Genomic DNA, 24,587 nt, shown 5'->3' on the forward strand with positions numbered 1-24,587 from the left:
CTAAACACTAACATTTGCAGCCAGTGCCTCTCTGTGAAATACTTAGTGATCGTCAAACACACAATTGCCCAGGGAGAGCCTATGTTTCAAGGAATTTCTCAAAGAATAGTACTTGTAGAATATTTCCTGCTAACACAAACAGTAACTCCTTTATTGGTCCATTTTGTAAGTTGGGACATTATCCATTTTACATAGTATGTAATCATTTGACTGTAAAAGGAATTAGGCAAATTCACAGCTAACTGGTCATTTTTGAAAAGCAAACTGTATGTTTAATATTTCTGTCATGTTCCAATGATTACATTTTTAAGGGATTCTTTTTTTCCAACCTTTTGTTTTGGGGTGTGGGAGACAAATAATCTAAAGCAGACATTGAAGAAAGATGATTAGTCACCTGTCACTCTAATTTTCCTATAGGTTCTCAATTCTGGAGACAATTAGGAAAATCAGTTGGTTTCTTTAGAAATCCTGGTGAACTCTTTGGATATTTGATACCATCTAAAAAATAACCCACATTCATCACAAATAAAACTAAGAGAGTCACAAAATTAAGTATTTGGAGTGAGCCCACATTCTATTAACTAGTCATGTGTCTCTTAGATGAATGTTAATAACATTTATTGAGAACTTAAGACGTCCCAGGTGCTGTGCTCAGAACTTCACATTCATTATCTCATTTAATCCTCACAAATAGCATGTGACAGACATTATTATCCCTGTTTTTGAGATTGAAGACTGGGGCTCAGAAAGGTTTAGGAACTTGTATGAAGCAGAGCTGGGATAGCAGCCCAAGTCTGAGTGACTTCAAAGCCTTCATCAAATGACAGTGCATCAGGACAGCAATTACCAGATTGCATAACTGCATTACACTGACAAGGTGGAAGCAATAAGGTGCTTTGCAGACATTGAACAATGTAATATGGTCCCTTAGTTATGTTATGAGGTCACTGTTTCAAAAATGTAATCATAGATTCAGAGGGCAAGAAGAGCCCCAGAAGCTCTCTAACAATATTGGAGTATGCTCAGACAAGAAAGGTAGAATATAAAATTGTACCTATGTTGTGATTACAACCATGTAAAAGTAATTTATGTATATGGACTAGGATGGGACGAGAACTTGGGAAAATGTATTTACTAATGTGTAGGGATTATGTTATTACATTTTCATGTTCTATTTATACAATAATTTTTTTCTTAAAGATAAGATTAACAGGTTTTTCTGATATATAGAAGAAAGATATTAATCCTAACATGAGTGCTGATTTTGAGAAGCATGTGAAAATACCAGTGCTAGGATTAAGGACACCTATCAAAACATCACTACTGCCTTTTGCATTTTTAGTGATGCATGCAAAAAGTTGTATTAGGAAAATAAAATGTAGAAAGTGGTAGATTTGGCTATAGGACACACCAGGAACAGAGGGTGGGGAGAAGGGGAGATAAGACATTACATTGTAAATGCCACCCTTCAGCATAGTCATATCTTATTTGTTTAAGTTTTATTTTGAAACAATCTCAAGTGCCAAAAACTTGCAAGCATGTGAAGAAGGATCCTTTCTTCCTGAATTATTTGAGAGTAAGTTGCCAACTCAATGCCCCATCACCCCCAGACACTTTAGTGCGCATTTCCTACGAACAAGGACTATCTCCTTCATAATCATGATACAACCAACAAAGTCAGGAAAATGACATTCATACATTACTGTCACCTCATCTTCAAAGTGCATTTAAGGCTCACAGTTGTCTTGATAATATCCGTGACAGAAAAGGCACCCAGCTAGAATCATACATTGCATTTAGTTGTCATGTCGATTTAGCCTCCTTCAATCTGGAACAATTTCTCAATCTTTACTTTTGTAACCCTGATACTTTTAAAGATTATAGAGCAGTTAGTTTATAAAAGGGTCCTCAATATTGATACACTTGGCAAGAATATCAGAAGTGATGCTGTGTTTTTCTCATTGCACCCTATCAGGTGGTACATAATTTCTATTTATCCCTTTACTAGTGAGGTTCACTTTGCCCCCTTGGTTATGGTGGTAACTTACTCCTTTTTCTTTTAATAATAAGCAAGTATTTGGGGGGTGGGAGATATTTTGAAACTGTGTAAATATTCCATTTCACATCAGACTATTATGTATGTATGTATGTAAATCAGAATAGACTCATGGTTTCCTAACTTATTGAGTGGGTTAAAAAATCCTCAGCGTGCCCTTAAAGAAGGAGAAGAGGAAGAGCTACCTACTATCTTGAAATCTTTTATATGTAGTATTTTAATCAAGCATATATGGATTCTCTTCCTACTGCCTTGAGTTATTAAAATTCTCACTTACACTCACTTGATTTCTTCTTCTCTTATAAATTAGTCTCCAAAAGAGAGATAGGAAAGAATGACCAACAAGGAAAAGTTGCACATTCTTTTGTCCATTCATCCACTCAACAAATATTTAATGAGAGACTACTATGTACCAGGTTCTCAGTTCAGGCTGTCACTTCAGTGTGTCTGGTTTGAGCCTCAAGCGGTGCTTCCCCTGCAATGAATGGCCACCACGTGGATGGTGGGTGTAGACAGCACGTGTTCCTATTACCATGTGTCTGGGCTCCCCAAAGTTGTTAACCTTAATTCCTCTCAGAAGATGGGATGTTTATAAGCCAAACACTGCTATTTCCACATGGACCTCAAATTCAGGATTCATGTTAGGGTTATGATCTCAACTTCCACATACCAGATGGGCCATGTTGACAAAAGGGTCAAGATACAGAGCAGAACTGTCTCTGTCATTTCACTAGACTACTTATTGTAACTCTTCCTCCTACGTTTGTTTTAAGGAAAACACCATCATATTCGGTCTCATTTTCAACATTCTAATAGAGGTTGATCCACTGTAGCATCTTTAATTTGTTGTACCTCATGCCTTCTCTTTTTTCTCACATCTTCCTTATTCCCTCCACAAATTTTAAAATCCACTCTGTTCTTTGTATTTACCTTGACTTTTCTCCCTCTCAACTGACGTCTCTGGTCTTGTTTCTCCCTTCCCTGCCTCGTTCTACCTCCCTCTTTTCTACCTTCCCTCCTTCCCATCTATGCTGTCCTCACATCTATGCTGTCCAAGGTCCTCTTCCTATTTCCTTCTTCCTAATCTCATGGCCTGACCTTTGCACTTTTTGCTCCTCTGGTCCAGGAGATGAAACAATACTTCACTAGTCTGAATTGAATGATTTTGGGGAAAAGTTTTAGTTTTATAATTTTAGTACATGGAGAAGAAGTCTTTAGCTCAGATAAATTTAGGTTTAAGCACATATAATTTGCACATTACAATTATTGCTGCTAAGTCTATTAACCATTCACAAATAAATATTGCTTCACAGGCTAGTTATTTCCCTTATTATTCATTTATGGAGGATGCCTTTTCCTTAGGCAACAGTGCGTAATAATTAAGTTTCCAAGCTCTGTAGTTGAAGGCCCTGAAATCAAGTCCTGGCTCAGCAAACTGTGGTAACACTGGGCAAGTTATTTAACCTCTCTAAGCTTTAGTTTCCTCTTCCATAGCATGGGGATACCAAGTACCTACCTTCTAAACATTTTGTAAGAATTAAATAAAATAGTTCTTGTAAAACTGTGGGGCACCTGGTAAGTGGGGAATAAATGTTACATATATTATAAATATAGTAAAAATACTTGTGATGTACAAGGGAAAATTCTCTACAACTAATACCCTTGACTAAACAAATGATTTTTGAAGTTTGTAAAATTGTCACTGCTAATATGCAAAAACTAAGCTCAAAATATGAACTTTGGGTTGTAGTTAGCTAAAATCCACCACAGTTCTTTATTGTTCCACCTGAAACAGCAGTTCATTTTCTTTTTCTGTCACCACCTCAGTCCTAATAATCCCTTCCCGAAAATTCCATAAGCTTTATGTATTTAAAGATATAAAAGGTGAACGACTTATGGTTAGGAGGCTTTAGAAACCTTTTTCCATCAGCTTGGTGACTGACCTAAAGGGGTTTACAGATGTTCTGGTCAACACATAGGACTCTTCCAGTGAAATGTCACCATGAGGTAAGCCCTTCCCAACCTCAGTGGATTACAAGGCAGGGAAACCACATCAAACCCAAGTGGTGAGAGAAGCACTCAGTGCTTCAAGAAAGACCTATAGAGTCTGGGAGATTCTGGGCTCTCTACACAGTGGTATAGTGTCACCAACCTACAAAGTCTAGGTCCTGGAATCACCATCTTAAGAAGGCAAAGTTACTGTGGAAGGGGAAAATCTTTCCAAGAAAATTCTTTGTAAGGAAAACATACAGAAAAACCAAAGCAAAACAAACAAAACAACTAACAGTTCAAGCTATTGAGTTCAAGAAGAATTAAATTCAGTGGATTTGGCCATCAAATAGGCTGCAGCTCAGAGCTAGGAATTTGCTCTAAGTTAGAACTTTGGAACCAGGACTTTCTTAGTCAAAGTTATACAGTTTGAGGTTGTTTTCTGAGGGAAGGACAAGGGTGAACAGGCTAAATAATACAGTTTTCAAAAGTAAGTCTTCTGCTAAACAATGATAGCCTTTCTCAACCAGGCTTCCTCAAAAGAACCTTGGAACATGGAAAAGGATCTGAGTGACTACTTTCTCAATTCTCTCAGGGATGACACGTAAGAAGTACCTTTCTAGATGCAAGGGGAGAATTGATTTTATTTCATGCAATGAATACCTTAGGTGGGCTTAGTTCTCTCTCAGAACCTTGGGTGAAAAAGGGCTGGTGTCTGATAGGGTAACCCACCCAGGTGGCAGAGTTGCAACATGGTACTATCATTTTCCTAGAACTCGAGACTAAAAATCATGGTCATCTTGGACCCTTCCTTCACTTTTATCTTCCATGGTTGATTAATCTGTTAACACATCCTGCTTCTACTTTTTTAAAAATGTTTACGGTAATATCCCTTTGTCTCCTTTTCCACTGCCTCTACCACTCATGACTGAATTTTATAACAGTCATAGAATCGTATAACCTAGCCTCTAGGAATATCAGTTTTCTCATGTGCAAAGTAAAGATAATCACAGTAACTACCTTATAGGATTATGGTAAGGACTGAATGAATTATTTTATGTTCAGTGCTCAGTACAGCACCTTACAGATAGTTGGAACTCAGTAAATGTTAGCTATTACTGTTGTTATTATATACGCCTCCTCCTGTAGTGTCTTCCTACCGATTCACTCTGGATACTTAGTTCTCCATATATCTTTCTAGAAAACATGTCTCTCACCACCTTAGGAATCCACTGGATCAAATTCCTGCCTGGCTTTCCATGTCTTCCTCAGCTGATTCATTCATTCACTCTTTCATTTATTAATTTTTTCCAACTTACTTCCTACTACCTCCAAACACATATCATTCAGCCATTCATTCACTATGTTTATATTGCATCCCTGTTATGGGCCAGGTATTGGAGATACAGAAAGAAATGAAGGGAGAAGCACTGCCAACTCTTGTAATAATTGCAGTTGGGAGAATATCAAGTCTACTAGTCAGAAGGTCTCTCCATCATGTCCCTACCCCCAGATGTGTTCCTAATCCAGTCCCACTCTCTCTCTTCTCTCCAAAGTTCTGTCATACTTAGCACCACCCTGCTTTACAGTTGTTCTAGCTAATGTGGGTTCGATATGTCTTACCAACTAGATTATAAATTCTTTGAGAGATGTCTGTATTCTCTTAAGTGAGCAACACGTTAGGAGTTCCAATGATACTTTTTGACTGAGACTGACTCATTGATTTTTATAGGGTGCAGAACACATATATCCTCTACTGGGTCCATAGTTTCAAAATGTAAATATCTTTAAAATGGGTAGTTTAGTGGAAGAAGGAGAACTTATATTTCTATCAGTTAGAATATGTATTCACTTGGACCGAGAGCTCTTTGATTTATTATAGCTGATGTTTCTGACTATTAATAGAAGATTAACTAGTACCTGAGAGGTGTATATTATTTTGTATTTTTCATTATTTTGTATAGAATCAGAGAAATTTCCTAAATAAATTCTTTGTTTTGATTATTCTTGCTGTATAACATACCCCAAAACGGCAACAACCGTTTTGTTTGCTCGCTGTTCTGCGGCTCAGTGATTCAGGGGGGTTAGCTGGGCAGTTTTCCCTTGGGGATCCCTGATGCCGCTGCAGTCAGATGTCAGCTGGGCTGCAGTCATCTGAAGTTTGAAAAGAGCCTTAGACTTATTAGACTTTTAGTTCCACCCCTGAGGTGAGACTTCAGGCAAGTCGTTTTGTTTCTCTGGGTCTCATTTTCCACACATAATGAAATAAAACCAACAAATCCTTTCGAGAGCTCTTTCAGCTCAAAAGTTGATTCTATGAAATGAGAAAAATGTTTGGATATGAACAGCTACAAATAAGTCATTGTGCATAACTAAGGTCATTCTACAAGTAGAAAAGGTTACTACATGAATGGAAAACACAGGATTGATATAAGAAAGATCTTTTGTAGTGAATTATCAATAGAAACTGATCTTGAATCAATTTTGCCACTAGAGGTCACTAGCGTACCATCTCAAAGAGAACATACGCCATCAAGTCACTAGCAGTTCCCTCTCTCTGGCCCCTAAATGTTGTTCATGGTGTCTTTTAGTGTATTCTGAGTATCTCCCGACAGCTGCCAGAGACATAAGTTATGATGAGGTGACATCAGTTGTCACTCTAGGTGATGGTTCATGTGTGCCTAATGTTCTGTAAGTGTGAAGAACCACCACTTGGACCATAAGGAAAATGACTTCTTTGGCTTTGCTGCCCTCTCACTGGGATGTGCTAAGGGGCAGTGAGATAATTTGATAGAAAGTCATGTGAGCTCTGAAGTGAAAAGACACTGTGGAAATACTGTGTCATCCTCTAATGCAGCATAGATTGTCTGATTTTCATGAGACAGGAAAAGGAAGGACCCAAAGCAGAAAATTCATTCATGCACTCATTCAACCAGTGTTTCCAGGCACACATGTAGACACTGTACTGGCAATTGGGCTGCATTCATGAAGATCAGCTGGTTCTTCTTCAAGGGATTTAAGGAATCGGGTATAGGAGGGTTTCTATTCCGATACTCTCAGTACTCACAGACCACCAAGCACTCTAAATTCCCATGTCTGCAGGTGGTCACTTGCAGAATGGCAAAACCAGTGGCTTTTTTAAGCTGATGATACTTTTCTGAGGTGATATTAAGAGTAGACTATACACCTTTGACATCAAATCCAAAACTAAACCACAGAGGTACATACCAGAAAATGTTAAAATGCTGAGTTGGGTTGTGGCCAATGATGCTTGTTAGAAAATATACTAAAACGTATTTTGACATAAAACTTTTTAAGTGGGAGAAACAATGCTCTAAGTGAAATTAATGCCCTGAAACATAAAGATCTATAGAGATCACCTCTGAAGAAACTTCTGTGAGAAGGATGGACTCCAGGATGCCTCTGAAGGGCATAACAATTTTCTCCCCAAATGAAAATTACATCCTATTTACTTATAACTTGCTTCATGCTGTGCATAAAGGAAACCTACTTCAAACTCCAGAACTCACAATTCTACCATCAAGGATGAGTAGCAAGGAGTCCTGGGCTCTTTCCATAACTTGAGGAGTTATTTCTTCTACAGCTTTAAGGGGACTTGAACTGTTTAAATCAGTTGTCATCAGCATTTAGACAAGACACAGAGGCCATATCTGAGCAGGATGGGCAAAGCCCCTATTCCTTAGCAGCAAGGTGTTCTCTCGTTTTCTGCCCTCATTAGCAAAGAAAAAGAAAGGGAGCCTGGCTGGATCTCTGCTTCAAGTTGGGGAAGGCTTGATCTGCTTTTGCTGTGATGGGTGTTAGTAATTATCCTGGCAATTATTAATTTTAACCGTTTGTTTTCAAACAAACTACAGACAGCCTTGTCCTTCCTTCTGATTGTTGCAAAGTCTGCTGGAATAGCGAAAAAGAAAGGGTAGGGGGAATGTTACAAAATATGACTTGATTTATCTAAAAATGTATTTACTATGATTATGCCATTGACTTCTATCAATACTAATGTTTCTTCAAAGCCAGCTAGTGTAGTTTTCTTCCTTTTTGACTGATAGGCATCCCACCAACACTTTATGAGACATTTTTTCCTATTTCCCTCGAGATAATTGTATAAGGAAGGAGGAAGGAAAATAGGAATTTGTCACAAACTAAAGAGGTTAGAGGTTTGGGGGAGGGGCAGTCTGCCATGGGCCCTGAGTGTCACTGCATGTTCTTGCTGGTTTGCCAAGAGCACAAGGACCTGCCTGACCTTTATTCAGGCCGTTTCTGAGGGTGTGTTTGCAGAGAGCAACTCTAAGGGATGAAGTAATGCCTTCCCCTGGTTGAAGAGCAAGCTTGCTTCCACTTGCCGTAAAAGCAATAGCTTCCCTGAGCTCAGCGTTCCTCCCTGTACAATAACCCTCTGCGTGTGCAGGCATCTATGGGGGGCTTGGGAGAAATGGGAAACAGAAGCAAACCAGCATGAAGTTCACGCCGCTGTGAGTAACAGAGTCCTTGGACTCTGACGCAGGCAGGTCACGTCTTCTCCCAGCATTCACGAACTCATAGTAGGCTAACTTGTAAGCTTGCGCGCTGTGTAAAATCCCAAATCCTGACACAGCCTGACAGAGGAACTCTCCCAAGTTGATTATTTAGTGTAAACAGTTACCAGGGAAACAGAAAACTATGAGGATTACGTTTGTGCATCAAAAGTAAGAAAATCCATCCGCAGCCCAACATTTTAGAGACTTGCTAGCAACTCATGTGCATTCTTTTTATGAAATCTTATTTCTTGCAACCCTGACTCCTAGGCCCTTCAAAGAATCACTTTGTCTTATTAAAACAGAATCCCCTTTATGCTCCAAGAGCCCAATGATTAGTCTTGATTTTAAAGCAGATTATTTTATAAAAATTTAGTGGAACAGGTACTCAGCTGATATGATTGATAGTGGTAGATTCATGTGTAGAGAATCACAGAAACCCCAAATCACAAAAGCTAAAATGGAGTGGCTCAAAGATAACTAACTCAGGAAAGCTCTCAGATGTTATGGCAGGTACGGTGCTAAGGGCTGGACTGTCAGACACAACCAAAGCATCAAAGGTTGACTCTTAAATATGGGGAACCAACTGCTATAACTCACTGGTAGTGTTACTTGATAAATTCCTCAGTTATTTTATACAATATTAGAGAGGCAGAATTAACTTTATCCCAATCCCTCATTTGAGGAAACAGGGGTCTATGGTAAAGTGATTCATCCCCCATAACCTTACAGTCAATTTCAAATATCTGAATATGCTACAGCATCTAGCTCTAAGGAACACTAAAGTAACTTTTAAACTAGGAAATATATGAAGAATTGAATGAACACATATAGGGTGAGTCAGAACTGGAACCCAGGTTTCCTCTTCTTCAAACCAATGTTTACTGCACTGTTGACAGACCAGGGTTTTCCAAACCAGACATTTGCATACCAACATTGCAATTTTTGCCATATTAAATTAACCATTTAATTAACATCACTTTTGAACTTAGCTTTGTTCTAAACAACAACATCTGAAAACTGAGGGTTAGTTGTATTATTCATATTTTTCTATTATGATAAAATATGTAACTATTCATCATGTTCAACCAGAGCTATAAGCGTCAATACTTGGGAAACACTGATTAGACAATACTTTGTCTAGAGAAAAATAAGCATCAAGACTGCACAGAATCATTCCTTACTATTTTCATTTTTGTCAAGAAGTTCAAAGCTTGATTCCATGGAGACCCTGAAATCCTTCTGAATTTTCATCTGAGAAGCACTAAAAATACACTGGTAATTTCTTACATTTTCTCTTTGAACAGATGAATGAAAATGATTCTGTTCAAATTAGCCAACTATTGGTTATTATCAGGAAATTATAATCTTCAGAAAAGTATACAAAAACAACTTAATTTCCAAATAGCAGTAGAGCATACTATTAAGTCTAGTCTTGAAATCAAGTTTCCACAAGCAGAAAATATTCTTTACTCACCAAATTCAGGACAACATTCATTCTCCAATGAATTCAATAACCTTTCAAGGGAAAAAAATAAGTAAAAAGGAAAATGTGAGTTCTTTTTTAGGAATGAGATGAAACACATTTTGCAAATTAATGAGTGTAAAGTAGGAGAGAACACACCTGGCTACACTTGAACGTTATCAAAATGCCTCCATTTAGCATATTTCACTTTAAAATATCCACAGTATGTTTAGATCCCTCTAATTACTGCAAACAAGTTAAAAGTTTTTATGTGCTTGATGAGAGTATATCAGACTAGAACATCAAAACAACCTTGGAGGTTCTCTATTTTTTTATTTATTATTTCTTCCTCACATAATATTTTGTCTTGTAACAATAGTTTTCCATTTAGAGTTCCCCATTCTCTATGAAGAATATTTTAATTTGTGCTTTTATTTAGATGGTTTATAATATATGCACCTTCCAGATCACATGAATATCCATCTTATAATCAAATATTTCTATACAATTTCAGTGGTTCCTATTTGTACTTGAATGTTTTTCTTATTCAGAAGGGAATTTTGTGGCTATTTTTAAACGATTTTTTATTGAAAAATGTAACGCAAATATGAAACACCATGTAAGTAAATAATTTGATGAATGTTCACTTCATGACTAGTTTGCCAAGGTTTCTACTCCCTTTTTATAATCACTTGGGTATACTGTTCTTTCTTCCCACCTTTTTTGCCACTTCAAGAATTTTTTTCTATTCATTGAAGGACAACTATCAGCAACACTGTTTTATCCAATTTGCAACATTTTGTGAATGATATGCTTCTTCTAATATTATGGTTACCTTTTTGTGTGTTATCTTCTTCAGATAGCTTGTCTAAAGACTTCCTTTAAGTTTAAATTCTCTAGCAAGATATATGTTTGATTCTGAAATTTTAAAAAGTTGAATGCTCTAGAATTACCGTATCCTACTTATAGTAATCATTTTCTTGCATTTTAAAAATAGTTTTATCATCCAAGGGTGCATTCAAAATAAACCATAGGTTTTTTTGGGTCTGTTTTTTAAAATGTATTTTAAGTGTCTTTTTATCTACAAGTCTTCTTTCCATTCTTTTTTCTTCCAGTGCGATTTATTTGTTAAAGAAAGGGCTTTGTTTCTTGTTATTTGTTCTTGTCCTGTTGTTTTGTTCCATTGTCAGATTTCGCTAAGCTTATCCAGATGGTAGACTTAACATATTTCTCTGTCCTCTGTATTTCCTGTTAAATTTCTAGTTTATGGACTTGATTGGGTCAGGCTGCATTAAAAAAAAAAACTTTCTTTGCAAGACTATTTCATAGGTGGTTTTCTCATATAAGCATTTAATGGTAAAGAAATTTCTCTAAGCACTGCTTCATTGCATCCCACAAATTTTGACATCTTTACATTTATTGAAAATATTTTCTAATTTCTCTTGTGACTTCTCTTGTGACCCATAGTGTCTTTAGAAGCAAGTAGTTTAATTTCCAACTACTTGGTTTTCTACAAATATCTTTTTGTTACTGCTTTCTAGTTTAATTCCTTTGTGGGCAGAGAAAATATTTTGTTATGACTACAATCATTTAAAATTTGTTGAGGCTGTTTTATGATAGAATATGGTCCATTTTGGTGAATATTCCATGTGCATTTGAAAAGAAGACAAGTTCTCTAGTTACTGGGTCGAATGTTCTATAAATGTCAAATGGGTCAAATATGTTGATAGAAGTTTTTATTCTGGTCTTTTATATCAACAATTTCCAAATTTGCCTGCACTCTGTTGAAATCACCTTTGTAAATTCTAAAAATATTCATGTCAGTATCCCACCCTAGAGACCATAATTTAATAAATCTGGGATGTAGTCTGTTCTTTGGAGCTATTAGGAGATTCTTAGGTGATTCGAATGTGAAGGTAAGCTTGGGCCCTGGGTTCTTTATCCTTACAGATTTTCTGTATACTTGTTTTACAAATTACAGAGAGGGGAGTGATGAACTTTCTGACTATTGTTGTAGGCTAGTTTCTGATTTCAGTTCTATCAGTTTTTGCTTCAGTGCCACTTTGTAGCACTGTTACAATTTTGCATCTTCTTAATGAACTGACCCCTTTATCTTGTTTTAATATCAATCCCCCTGATTACTAGTGAAGGTAAACATTAAAAAAAAATCTTTCTGACCACTCAGTTTTCCTCTTTTGTGAGTTGCCTGTTTATGTTATTTGAATATTTTTTTAATCTTTGTCAGAATTCTTTACATTTTCAGAGCTTTACTATATTATTTCAGTCTGTGGCTTGCTTTTAACTTGACTTAAAATGTCTTCTCATCTGTGTATAAAACAATCAAAATTTAAAATCTTTTCCTAATGAATGACACTGTTTTGTCTGGTTTAACAAATCCTTCTCTACGGTGGCATCATAAAGACATCTGTGTTTTCCTAAAAGTTTAGAGTATTTTCACATTTCACATTTACTTCATTTGGAATTTTATTTTATTTTTGGTGTGAGATCAGGATCTAATTTCATATTTTTATACGAATAGCCAATTTCACTAAAACCACCATAATTTGTCTTTTATATAGCCAATTAACAAAGTTACTGTGCCAATTTTACTACCAAGAATAATCAGTAATAGTTTTTCCCACAACCTTACCAACATTTCTTCCTTACCAGACATCTTTATTTTATACCAACTTCCAGGTACAGGAACTTGCTTTTCTAACTTTCTTTTTGTCTATTCTTGTGTTAATATCGCATTTTTAAAAGTTGCTTTTAAAACAGAATTACCATATGATCTAGCAATTCCAATTCTGGATATATACCCAAAAGAACTGAAAGCAGTCTCACAGAGATATTTGCACATACCACGTTCATAGCTGCATTCATAATAGCTAAACGCAACTCAAGTGTCCACTGAAGGATGAATAGATAAACCAAATGTGGTATATACTTACAATGGAATAATATTCAGCCTTAAATAAGAAGAAATTCTAACACATGCTACAACACGGATGAACCTTGAGGATGTTATGCTAAGTTAGTCACAAAAGACAAATACTGTATGATTCCACTTCCGTGAGGTGCCTCAAATAGTCAAATTGATAGAGCAGAAAGAGTTGTGGTTGCCAGGGACTGGCAGTAGAGGTGAATGGGGAGTTGTTTAATGGGTATAAAATTTCAGTTCTGCAAGATGAAAAGAGTTCTGGGGATTGGCTGCACAACAATGAGAATATACCTAACACTACTGGACTGCACACTTTAAAATGGTTATTTAAATGGTAAGTCTTTTATGTATATTTTACCCTATTTAAAACTAACAGGAAAAAACAACCCCCCCAAAACCTGTTCTTCTAGAAAAAAAAAATCTGCATTTAATAGTTCTCTTAGTCTTTGGTGTTCTGCAGTTTCACCACGATGTGTCCAGGTATAGAATTCCTTACTTTAATCCTGCTCAAGAATAAGTGCTTCTTGAATCTAATTCAAATATTCCACAACCCTGAAAAATTCTTAGTTATTACTCTTTAAATACTGACCACACTCATTCTCTCTAGTCTCTCTTTTTGACACTCCTGTTAGATTTATGTTCAATCTTTCTTATTTCTCATGTATTTAGCTCCTGCATTGCATTCTAGTAAATTTTCCTCATAGTGTGTATCTTAGTTCTAGTCAAATGTATAGATCTCAAACACTGAACGGAAAAAATTCTTATCTATCCCTTAAAAAAAGTAAGGCTCTATGTTGGCAAACTGTGCTAGAAGTAGAAAGTCAAGAGACAGGTGGACATATGACTCATTTCTACAACTCAGGAGGATGTGCCAAAGCCGAAACAATAACAAATATTCAAAGCCAGCATGCTGCTTTGTGTCAAGTGCTAGGTACCTGTGAATGGTACCCAGCCTGATTACATTACATCCCAAAGCCTGGCACACAGCATTTCACACTACGTCTATGACCTTGCGCAGGAAATTTATTTACTCTTAAGCTTCTTTCTGTGGGTTGCTGTGAGGATCAAATGGGATAAAGTGAACAAAAGTGCTATACACTAAAGTAGTATTAAGGTATTTTCTCAATTCTAAAATATTATTAAATGGTCCGGCGCATTATGGATTTTAAGATAGTTTGGGGAAGATGAGGAGAGGAACAGTCCGTTAGACGTACACTTAAGAGATTTCCGATTTGGGAAATTAAAAATATGGAAAAGTCTGCTTTTAGAACTGAAGAACCAGGGTACTTTCTCTGTTATGTCCACACACGTCCTTTTCTTGAATTTGAATGATTTCTCTCTCGCCCAGTGTTAGGTTTTACCAACCTCCAGGTTTTACCAACCTCCTTCCTGACAGCTGTCAGAATTTTCCACAATTTTCCACACTGCATTTCTTGACCCCATTTTCACGGACCGGCTGAGACTGAGGAACTGCCTCGCTCGGACTGGCTTTCGCACGCTCAGCTTAGCTTCTGTACTGTCATTGGCTGTTGCTCTTCCCGGACCCGCCCACAATGACCTCAACCCTGATTGGATTCCAGTGCCCTTTTGTTATGGCAAAAGGTGGATCCCGAGGGTTTGAGGTAGGACGATTGGGGCGTCGTGTAGCTAATGCGCAGGCGTCCCTTCTTGAGTGGGGATTGGCTGGCGACGGGCCGGGCCGGGGCGGGACTCCAGCCTCGGCGCACGCTCTGTGGGCGGAGAGGGCGGGGTTGCCGCTGGCAGTTGGTCCGAGTGTCCAGGCTTGAGGTATCCTCCTGGTCCTTCCTCCTGCCGGCGCCTCAAACGGCAGGTGAGGGCCGTCGTGGGTCGCGGAGGGCCTGGCCTCGAGCGACTGGAGTTGCGGCCTCGGTACTGACGAGAGCCTGGAGGGAGGGGCGGGATGTACGCGGCTCGGCGTACGGCGACCCGGGAAGAGCGTCCTAAGGCCTGGGCGTTAGGTGGGCGGCCGAGGCCTGGCTCCCCGCAGAACCCCTGCGCAGCCTCTTTTCTCATCCTCTCGTTGTTGGGCGCAGAGGTTGCTTTGTGGAGGGCCGCCCGCGGTCCGTGGCGCGGACTTCCTGCCGCCTTCTCCCCGCGGATCCTGAGGCTAAGGCCTCTGTCCGCCCTGAAGTGGAACTGCGGGAGGGGCGTTCGGGTGGGTTGGGACCTGGCACGCCTGGACTAGCCCGCGGCTTCTCGGCGGAGAACTCGGAGACGGGGGCGGGGGAGAGGACGCGGGGGCGGGGAGGGAGCCGAGTGAGCGGTGAAACCAGGGCTGGCGACATCTTTTCAGGCTCTGAAAGTAGCTCCCGGGTTAGTTTCTCAATGGGCATCTTTCAGGGGTCCTGCTGGACAAGTTTGGGGACTTAGGATTGTTGGAAAGGAGAAACAGACATTCCTGAAAGACAGGATTTTCGTTGTGTATCGATTCCAGTACTATGACGTAATAATATTAAGGACAGATGGTGTGCTCTGTTCCCAACACTGTACCGGAGAATCCAAAGCTCTGTCTATATATTCCGTGCCTGTACTCATTCCTTGATTAAACTCAATATAGCTAGCCACTCTGGGGATCTCATTTCTGGTCAAATATTTGGCCAAACAGTCCCTTAATTTTGTGGAATTTAAAATTGGACTTAACCAGAACAAGTCAGAATTTGAAGGGACTTGAACAAGCCATGTTGAAAGTCGTTGCAGCTTGCAGTGAATGAAAATTACCTTCAGTTTTTTAGATAGTAGAAATAGCAAAGAAATTTGACATCAAGCGTTGCAAAATGTTTTGCAAATTTAGATTAGGGTCATATTAAAGTGCCTTCCATTGCATAATGGAAAAAGCAGGGACTTTATAGTTAGATCTGAGTTCAGATTCTCGGTACAGACTTCAGCTGTGAACTCTAAGGCAAGATATGTAGCCTTTCTGAGATACAGGGTCCACGTTTGTAAAGTGCCATGTCCTGTTGATTTGATGAGCTAATATATGTAAAGAATTTAGTATATTAATGTACAGTGACGTTTAGTAGTCTTGCTAGTTCCTTTAGTAAGTAGATGACAGATGATGAAAATCAGTTTTAGATGCAGAAAAGTTGAGAGGTTTAGGTTGGGTGGATATCAGAAAAGTCTCAAAATCTCAGGTCTCCGTCGTGAGCATACTGTGGTGGAGTGGTGGAAAAAACTAGACTGGGACATTGACTGTATGTAGTCTTGGCTCTGTCTATGTAAGTATTATTGTGGTCTTAGGTACGCCATTATCATCTTGGCCTTGGCTTAGTTGTAAAAATGAGGCAAGTGGACCAGGTAATTTTTTAAAATTCTTCTTGTGGCCTGAAGTACAGCTAAAAGGTAGAAAAGATAATAGCTAACATTATTGAATAACTACTGTGTATTGTTGCAATCACATTATATATATCAACTCATAATGTTCTCACAACAAAACTATGAGGTACATACTGTTATTAACCTCATTTTACAGATGAGGAAACTGAGGCTGAGATGTTAATCTTACCTGAGGTTCCAGAGCTTATAAATAGGAGAGCTAGCATTTGAATCCAGGTAACCTAAATCCGTGTTCTTAATCACTGTGCTAAACTGCCTTTTATGAAGAGCATGTCATGGTACTGTTGGGCATACTAGAAAAGAAGGTAGAGGTGTACTTGGTAAGATGATAGCCTTTGGTCACAGTTGACTGTGAGGGCATGGAAAATGGGTCGATACTAATGCTTGCCACATTTCTGTATCCTTGTTCTTTCCATACTTTTGCTCCCTGGACTTAAGTTATCAGAATAACTCTAGATTCTCTTCCACTGACCAAGGCTAGATGAAGATAGGCACTAAAATTTACTGTGATTTTTGAGAAAAGTTTTATGAGATCTGACCTCGGCTTAGGTCAGAGTTGAGGAATCCCAGACAGTCATATCCATTGCAGAGAGCTAAGGCAGATTTTGGATAAACAGATCAGCTTTAGCACCCCACATTTATTTCGGTGTTCCCACACTTGAGATACTTTTGTCTGGGTTCTCTCTCTCTCTCTTTTTTTTTTTTTTTGCGGTACGCGGGCCTCTCAGTGTTGTGGCCTCTCCCGTTGCGGAGCACAGGCTCCGGACGCGCAGGCTCAGCGGCCATGGCTCACAGGCCCAGCTGCTCCGAGGCACGTGGGATCTTCCCGGACCGGGTCACGAACCCGTGTCCCCTGCATCGGCAGGCGGACTCTCAACCACTGCGCCACCAGGGAAGCCCCTGGGTTCTCTCTCTTTTAATGTCAGGTTTGGATTTATGTGTAGGAGCAGAAGGAGTTGAAAATGAACTCCTAAGAGCACATCTGACACAGCATTGGATTGATATGATAGCAACTATAGATTGAGAAGAAGAATTTTATAGTTGAAAAATTCAATCTTGTGTCAAGATATGATGTAGTACTGTGCTAATGTAGGCATTGCAAAGTTTGAGGATTGACCCTATTTTGAAGGAAGTAAAATCCATGGCTAAAATACTTTGACTTAAAGAGCTCAACAAACCTTTTGATCCCATATATAAAATAAATCTGTTTATAACTCTGGATGTCCTGACAGACTTAGAATATATACAGGAGTAGCGTTTTGAGACTGGTCTATTTGATCACATCACAATAAGAAAAAATTGCTACTTGTGTTTTTTTGTTGTTGTCATGCAGAGGCAGCCGGTGATACTCTGGTGTTGCACACGGCTGCCATATACATTTGGGCAGGTTTTGCACTGTTCAGCCCTCAGGGCAATCTTACATGGGCTATGATGTGAGTAGTGCTGTCTTGGGTTATGTGGTATATCCTATAGCACTGTCCTTGCGCCCTGCTTTTGTGCTCTTGCTTCCACCCCAATCTGGATGTGTTTTTCTAAGAGTAATTTTCTATTGTTTGGGTTATATGTGGCCAAAATTTCAGAAACTGGCTTCTTTTTCCTTACCTACTACATTGGTCAGCCTGGAACACTTTGCATTTATGGAAGACTTCTGGGTTTAATTTTAGTATTAGACTAAAATACGGGCAAAAGAAGTATAACCCATCCCTATACTAGATCTGATTTCAAAGTTGAGTGCATTGATTTTGTGATTATCTGTTGCTTTGACTGGTGTATCATATCACTCTTCTCGGCTGTCATAAGAATTCTGTTTCAGGTGTATTCTTAAGAAGACTGGATATTAGAAATCTGGAGGATTTAATATACAGGTTTCCCCCTACTATCTGAAAGTAGAGCATTCCTACCTTTTGTAAGCTGAAATGGCGTAAAGTGATGAAGCAATTATCTTAGGACACATCTTGCTAACAGATGCACAAAATAAATAAAACACGGATGCTCACAGACACAGGTCAAAGCTGTGGTGGCTTGAGGCTGAGATGCTGAGTGTAGTTCTCAGGGAAGGAGCTTGGTGTCACTGCTCAGAGTGAGTGCTGCCTCTTATAACACCTTGCTGCAAAACAAACGCTGAATGCTATTTTTGTTTTTTGCCTTTTTTCACGAAAGTGAAAATCCTCATCAGATTTCTTTTGTTTAGCAAAACAGGTACTAATGTAGGTCTTTTATACAAGTGAAGTGGCATAAAGCAAACTTTTAAAAAATGGGGAATACTTCTCTCATGTAGCAGGGAAGATAGCCAAGTTGAAGTCTGCTGTTGCTGAGTATTCCCAAGATCACTTACTTTTGCTTTTGGCTGTTACCTCTGTCATCCCTCCCAGACAAGTATCAATAGTTGAAGTGGTATGAAAGTGATCTTCTCTCGGGGAGGGGCCAAATAAAGTTTTCACTGCTAGCACTCTTCCTCTTCAATTATAAAGACACATTGATTGAATGGAGAAGAATAATTTTTGAAGTGTGGTCTTCGAATACTATTATCCAAAGCATTTAATGACTTAAAGAATTTTTGAAAAAAATTTCATAATCTGTTTGGATTTATGTGTGTGTGTTTGTGTGTATAGACATATATATACACATATACACACATATTTATACAGTTGACCCTTGAACAACGATGGTTAGGGGTGCTGACCCTCTGCACGATTGAAAATTCACATATAACTTTACAGCCAGCCTGCCATATACGCAATTCCGCATCTGCAGATTGAACCAACTGTAGGTCGTGTAGTTCTGTAGTAGTATTTATTGAAAAAAATTTGAGTGTAAGTGGACCCGGATAGTTCTAACCCTTGTTCAAGGGTCATCTGTGTGTGTGTGTGTGTGTGTGTGTGTGTGTGTGTGTGTGCAACTATATCTACCTATCTAAAACTTTTTCTGAAGTACAAAGAACCTGATAATTAAAACCAGTGAGGGAGGGGCTTCCCTGGTGGCGCAGTGGTTGAGAGTCCGCCTGCCGATGCAGGGGACATGGGTTCGCGCCCCGATCCGGGAGGATCCCACATACCGCGGAGTGGCTGGGCCCATGAGCCATGGCCGCTGAGCCTGCGCGTCCGGAGCCTGTGCTCCGCAACGGGAGAGACCACGACAGTGAGAGGCCCGCGTACCGCAAAAAAAAAAAACAAAAAAAACAGGGAGAGTAGCGCTAATGCTGTGTAAGTGGGAAGACTTGGGGTAGATGTATTAAGCATTATTTTTAGTGTTACTTCTTTAATAAAACTATGTGTAAAGGAGGTTTAATATCTTTCTTTTTTAGACTGAGTGATCTCTTACTTGAGAGGCAGTTTATACATGTGTACACTGAGCATTCTATTGCCATGTTCATGCCAGCATCTGAAGTGTCATGAGGGAATATACAATACACTGATCACTGTTTTGATTGTGATTCTAGTTCTGGTATGTAGACATCCTTGTTCAGTAGGTTTGGGTTCTACTGTTCAGCATATGGAGGCATAACAATGCCTTGGGTGTAGTAGGTGCTCAGTAAATACTTGAAGAAAGAGTAACAACATTGACTAAGATCTAAGTTGCTTCACTGAGTAAATTAGATTGGTTAACAAATCTGTTTTCAGTAATAATCTGGTACATTATTTAATAAATTTTGAGCACATTGAATGTTAGCAATAGAGCAGAACATGTTTCACAAGGATTTAGTGCTCTAATATTTTGGAGCCTTTTATGGACACAAGAAAATGTTAATATTTATTTACTCATTTACATCCTAATTAATCTATTTTAACTATAACCAGGAGGTGACAAGTACATATTTTTCATTTAACCCATATTAGTGTTTCAGATAACGAGTATTTTTCTTTTGAATTTTATGTTTAAAAGTGTTAATTGGTATATATGAAACAGTGTTTTAATAATGAAGAATATTTTTAGAGAGATTTGTCTTCCTTGCTGCCATTATCCTTAATGTAAGAGCTTTTTCAATTTGCTGTGTGTTCTTTATCCATACTAAAGATTTTTCACATAATTTACATCAGTGAATATACAATGGCATAAACATTCTTTCATGTTATTATAGTCATAATTATTTTTAGTAGCTGCTCCATTAGAAATGGCAACTATAATCAACCAGGCTCTGAATGGACAGTTTATGTTGTTTCCAGTTTACTGGGTTATAAATAAGGTTGAAGTAGATTTTTATAGATGTAATTTTTTTCCTTCTTAATTTTTCTTAGGCTAAATTTCCAAGAGTAAAATTACTTTGTAAAAAATATTTAAATGTTTTTATGAATCTTGTTTATTACTGTACTGCTTTCCAAAAATATTACGTTTAAAATTTGTGTCCAATATTTTGTGTTAGTTTTTCCATAACTTCGCTAGCATTGATCATTATCTTCTTTTAGAAAAATATTTTACGAAATATACAGTGGTATTTTATTATGCATTTCTTTGAGTACCAAGAAACTCAACATTTTCTCTTATTTACTTAATACTTCTCTTTGTAAACTGTAAATATTCTTTGCTTATTTCCCCACTGGGTATTTATTCTTAGTAAAGCATGTGAAAAGGGTCCTACTGGGTCACTTAATTTTCTTTTGAAAAACAAGCTTATATTTCATTACTCTATGTGTCTGTGTTTCTAACTTTTTCTCATTGCAGACCATTCATCAAGAATTTTGTATCCAAGGCCCAAAAGTTTGTTACCGAAGATGATGAATGCTGACATGGATGGTATGTTCTTCGTTTTCCTTTTTGTATGTTCCTGGTTTTGTGGCGCATACATTGCTTTATTAAGCAACAGAAAGATCAGAGAATCAATACTTAGAAGGCTTTGATCTTGGCCAGTGTACTTATTTATAATCCCATCTAGTTCTAGAAAAGATTTAAGGCAACTTCCATTCTTTAACTATGAGATGTTGGCAAAACATTTTACCTTCACCTTGGTGTCCTCATCTGCCATGTGGAATATAACCTTTTATTTTACAGGGCTCTTGTATAAGTCAAGTAAGAATGAATATAAACCATTTTGCAGATCTTTTAAGTGCTATACTACACAAATGGTAGCTAATATTAATAGTAAATCTGAACCTTTTCATTACAGCAGTTGATGCTGAAAATCAGGTGGAACTGGAGGAGAAAACACGACTTATTAATCAAGTGTTGGAACTCCAACACACCCTTGAAGGTTAGCTTGCATTTTGTATTTTTCTTGACTAACATCCAGGTAATTGAAATTGTAATTGTAAGCAAATTGCTAAATTTTGTTTGTTACTGTGCAGTTTTTAAAAGTATAAATTTCAAAGTCTACTTTGTTTTTTTTCCTCTCCTGCCTGTAGCTTTGGCTGGTAATTTCAAAGAACAGATACGTTTCAATAAGGAGGTCAAATAGTGTTCTTATGCTTCCCTCTTTAAGGTCTAACATAATGAGCCCCGTTTAAGTCCCTGCGTTGTGTTACTAAGTCCACTTTAATAAAGCTTATTTGAGTGTAAAATCAGTGTATTAGCCTCAGGGATTATAAGGGAACTGATCTGAGTTTTTCCATTTTCTAAATGTCTTGCATAAAATTAATTCCACCAGTGAAACATCTTTTGGTTTTCAACGAAATTAAGAGGTGGTGGTGGTTTTTTCTGAAAACAGGTTGAGCAGATCATGTCATTCCAGTGGCTTCCCATCTCACAGTTAATGGAAGCCAGGTTCCTCTCTGTAAGTCTCTCACTTCCCTTTTACCTTTCAGTCCTGTCACATTCCCTGACTAGGACACTTCAACCTCCTTGCTGTTCTTTCAGCAAGCTTCTCCTCAGGGTCTTAGCAGTTGCTGTTCCCGTGCTTGAATCTTTTCCCTTAGTCATTTGCATATCTGTGTGGCTCGTTCCCTTACTTCCTTTAGGTCTCTAGCGAAATTTCCTTAATCAAAATAGCTATCCCTGACTATACTGTATCACAGGACAACCGCCCTTGGCTTCCTGTGACCCTTACCCTTCTTGCTTTTTCTCCTGACCCCCACCCACCCTAAGCCCCATTAGAATGTCAGCTGGTAAAGGGCAAGGGACCTTTTTTGTTACTGTTGCCTCTAGAACAGTGCCTGTCTCTTAGAAGGCACCTCAGTAACTTAGTTGCTGAATGACTGAGGTGTGGTATCTTCTTTTTTTAATCATCAAGACCTGCTCTTTTGAATTTCTTGCTAATGTAAAAATACAAAACGATCAATTGCTTGGAAACTGACTGCCTATATCCAGTATGTGAATTCAGTTATGTTCACCTACTACACTGTCTTAAATATTACTAGTAAAGACATTATGGTTTTATGATGATATGAACCCAAATTCACATTTTAAAAACAGTGTTTTTTTAAATAACCATTTTAAGAGTTAACTACTTAACAAAAATGCTGTTAAAGAATAACAAAGAATAACATTTAGCCTAATGTGAAATCTCTTTTTAGGGATTTTGGCTATTGATTTGCACTCAGTTTACTTTCTTTACCTTAACTTCTAAAGTAGTCTGAGTTTAAAAACAGAAAATTTAAGGATTGTATTTCTTTTAAGAATGAATCTTAATAACCATTTTATAACACGGAGTCATTGCCATCATTTTATTGACAATGTGCTTTTTTATTTTTCATATAGATCTCTCTGCAAGAGTAGATGCAGTTAAGGAAGAAAATCTGAAGCTAAAATCAGAAAACCAAGTTCTTGGACAATATATAGAAAACCTCATGTCAGCTTCTAGTGTTTTTCAAACAACTGACACAAAAAGCAAAAGAAAATAAGGGATTGATATCCCTTATGTCTTACGGAATTGCTGCTGATCTTTTTTTCTTTAAAACTTGGATAGATTCCAAAAGTTATAGTACTTTTGTTTGTGGCTTCACTGAGTATTTATGAAGATAATGTCAGACCTAAGCAAAATTAAGAGCATAACAGAAGACTTTCATGAGTTTGTGTATTATGTTAGTCTATGAAAATGTGCAAAGGTATTGTAGAGACTTTATAATTAGAAATGCATATATTTATGAAACTTGAAAATGAATGTTATATCAAATTTGCTTTGATTTATAGGTTTAGCATTGTCTTTTATTATAGGCATAGTTAGAGATACAAGAAAATAACCACCGTGTTGTGACAAAGTGACCAAAATCACGTACTGAATGCACAGCTTTATATACCCTGTCCACCATCGTGTGCCTCTTCTCCATTTGTTTTCTTCCCATTTTCCTTCCCCTAAGGAAAAAATTGGTTTCACATTTGTAAAAAGTAATTTCAGTAGTTAATCATCTAAGAGAGTAGCCCGAACTCTGTTGAAACTTAACCAAAATAAGATATTTTCTCAGTTTAGGGCTTATTTGTTATATTTAGTAATAAGATAGGATAGTTGGTTTCTGTTTAATCAATTGAAAACGGGGGCTATAAAGATGAAGATTTTTCTTTGAAACTGAATTATCGTATTGGGAAGATATGTTGTTAAAAACTTCCTTTGCACAAAATAATCCACTTGATACCTGAAAAGATGAGCTCTGGTTGTGTGTGTGTTTGAAATAGAAAATTTTGAGGAAAAACAGAAATAGGGTAGGAGAAGTATTCAATACTTGGTAAGTACTTGTAACCAACTCCAAACAGTTTTACTCCAGATTTGTGTTATCTCTGGCACAGATTAGATTTGGGCCGGGGGGGGGGGGGGGGGGGGGGATATATAAGAAAATGGATTAAGTTTGGCTAACCTTATATAAACCATACCTAGAAGAGAATAAAATTTGGTCTCAGGTTTATTTGCAGTACCCAGATGATCAACTTTGCAAAGTCCCTTAAAAACTGTATTAGTATCAGAATCACGAATAAAATGGGAGAGTTTTACATGTATACTAATTGATGCTTTCTCAGTATTTTATCTCACTACTTCTCCCAGAATTTTCTGTAAACCCAACTACTGGTTTGCAGAGTTTTAGTCATTTAACACTTTTTTAAAATTTAGTTTGTATATTCCATTTGGTAAAGAAATCAGTATCAGAAGTAATGTTAAAATATTAAATAGGAAAAGAGATCCACTAATATAGTTTATGGTTATTAAATTTAGGCTAATCATGGAATAATCTTAATGTTTGTATTGGTGTTAAGATTTGATGACTTTAGCTGTATGAATATATAATAGTCATACTGCAAACATTTTGCATCCCTTTGTGACCTAATTTTTAAACATTTAAAACTGTGTTGCCATTATGCTTTGCTGTTTAATAAAAAGCTGTTTCAAAAATT

The 24,587-nt window shown here is 37.7% G+C and overlaps 1 protein-coding gene across 3 annotated transcripts in view; it reads left to right on the forward strand.

Moving 5' to 3' along the window:
• The window catches only part of SCOC (short coiled-coil protein), a 35,078-nt gene extending 10,491 nt beyond the window's left edge, over positions 1-24,587 (forward strand). The window contains exons 1-4 of one of the 3 annotated variants that reach the window (XM_060012074.1): positions 14,634-14,814; positions 20,997-21,068; positions 21,439-21,522; positions 22,965-24,587. In XM_060012074.1, the coding sequence (XP_059868057.1) occupies positions 14,634-14,814; positions 20,997-21,068; positions 21,439-21,522; positions 22,965-23,107 (480 nt within the window). In that variant the 3' untranslated portion in view covers positions 23,108-24,587. Of the gene's footprint in view, positions 1-14,633; positions 14,874-20,996; positions 21,069-21,438; positions 21,523-22,964 lie in introns of those variants that run through there. The other 2 variants (XM_060012076.1, XM_060012075.1) reach the window with 2 other exon arrangements.

Source organism: Delphinus delphis, chromosome 5 (assembly GCF_949987515.2).
Source record: "Delphinus delphis chromosome 5, mDelDel1.2, whole genome shotgun sequence".
NCBI classification, from domain to species: Eukaryota; Metazoa; Chordata; class Mammalia; order Artiodactyla; family Delphinidae; genus Delphinus; species Delphinus delphis.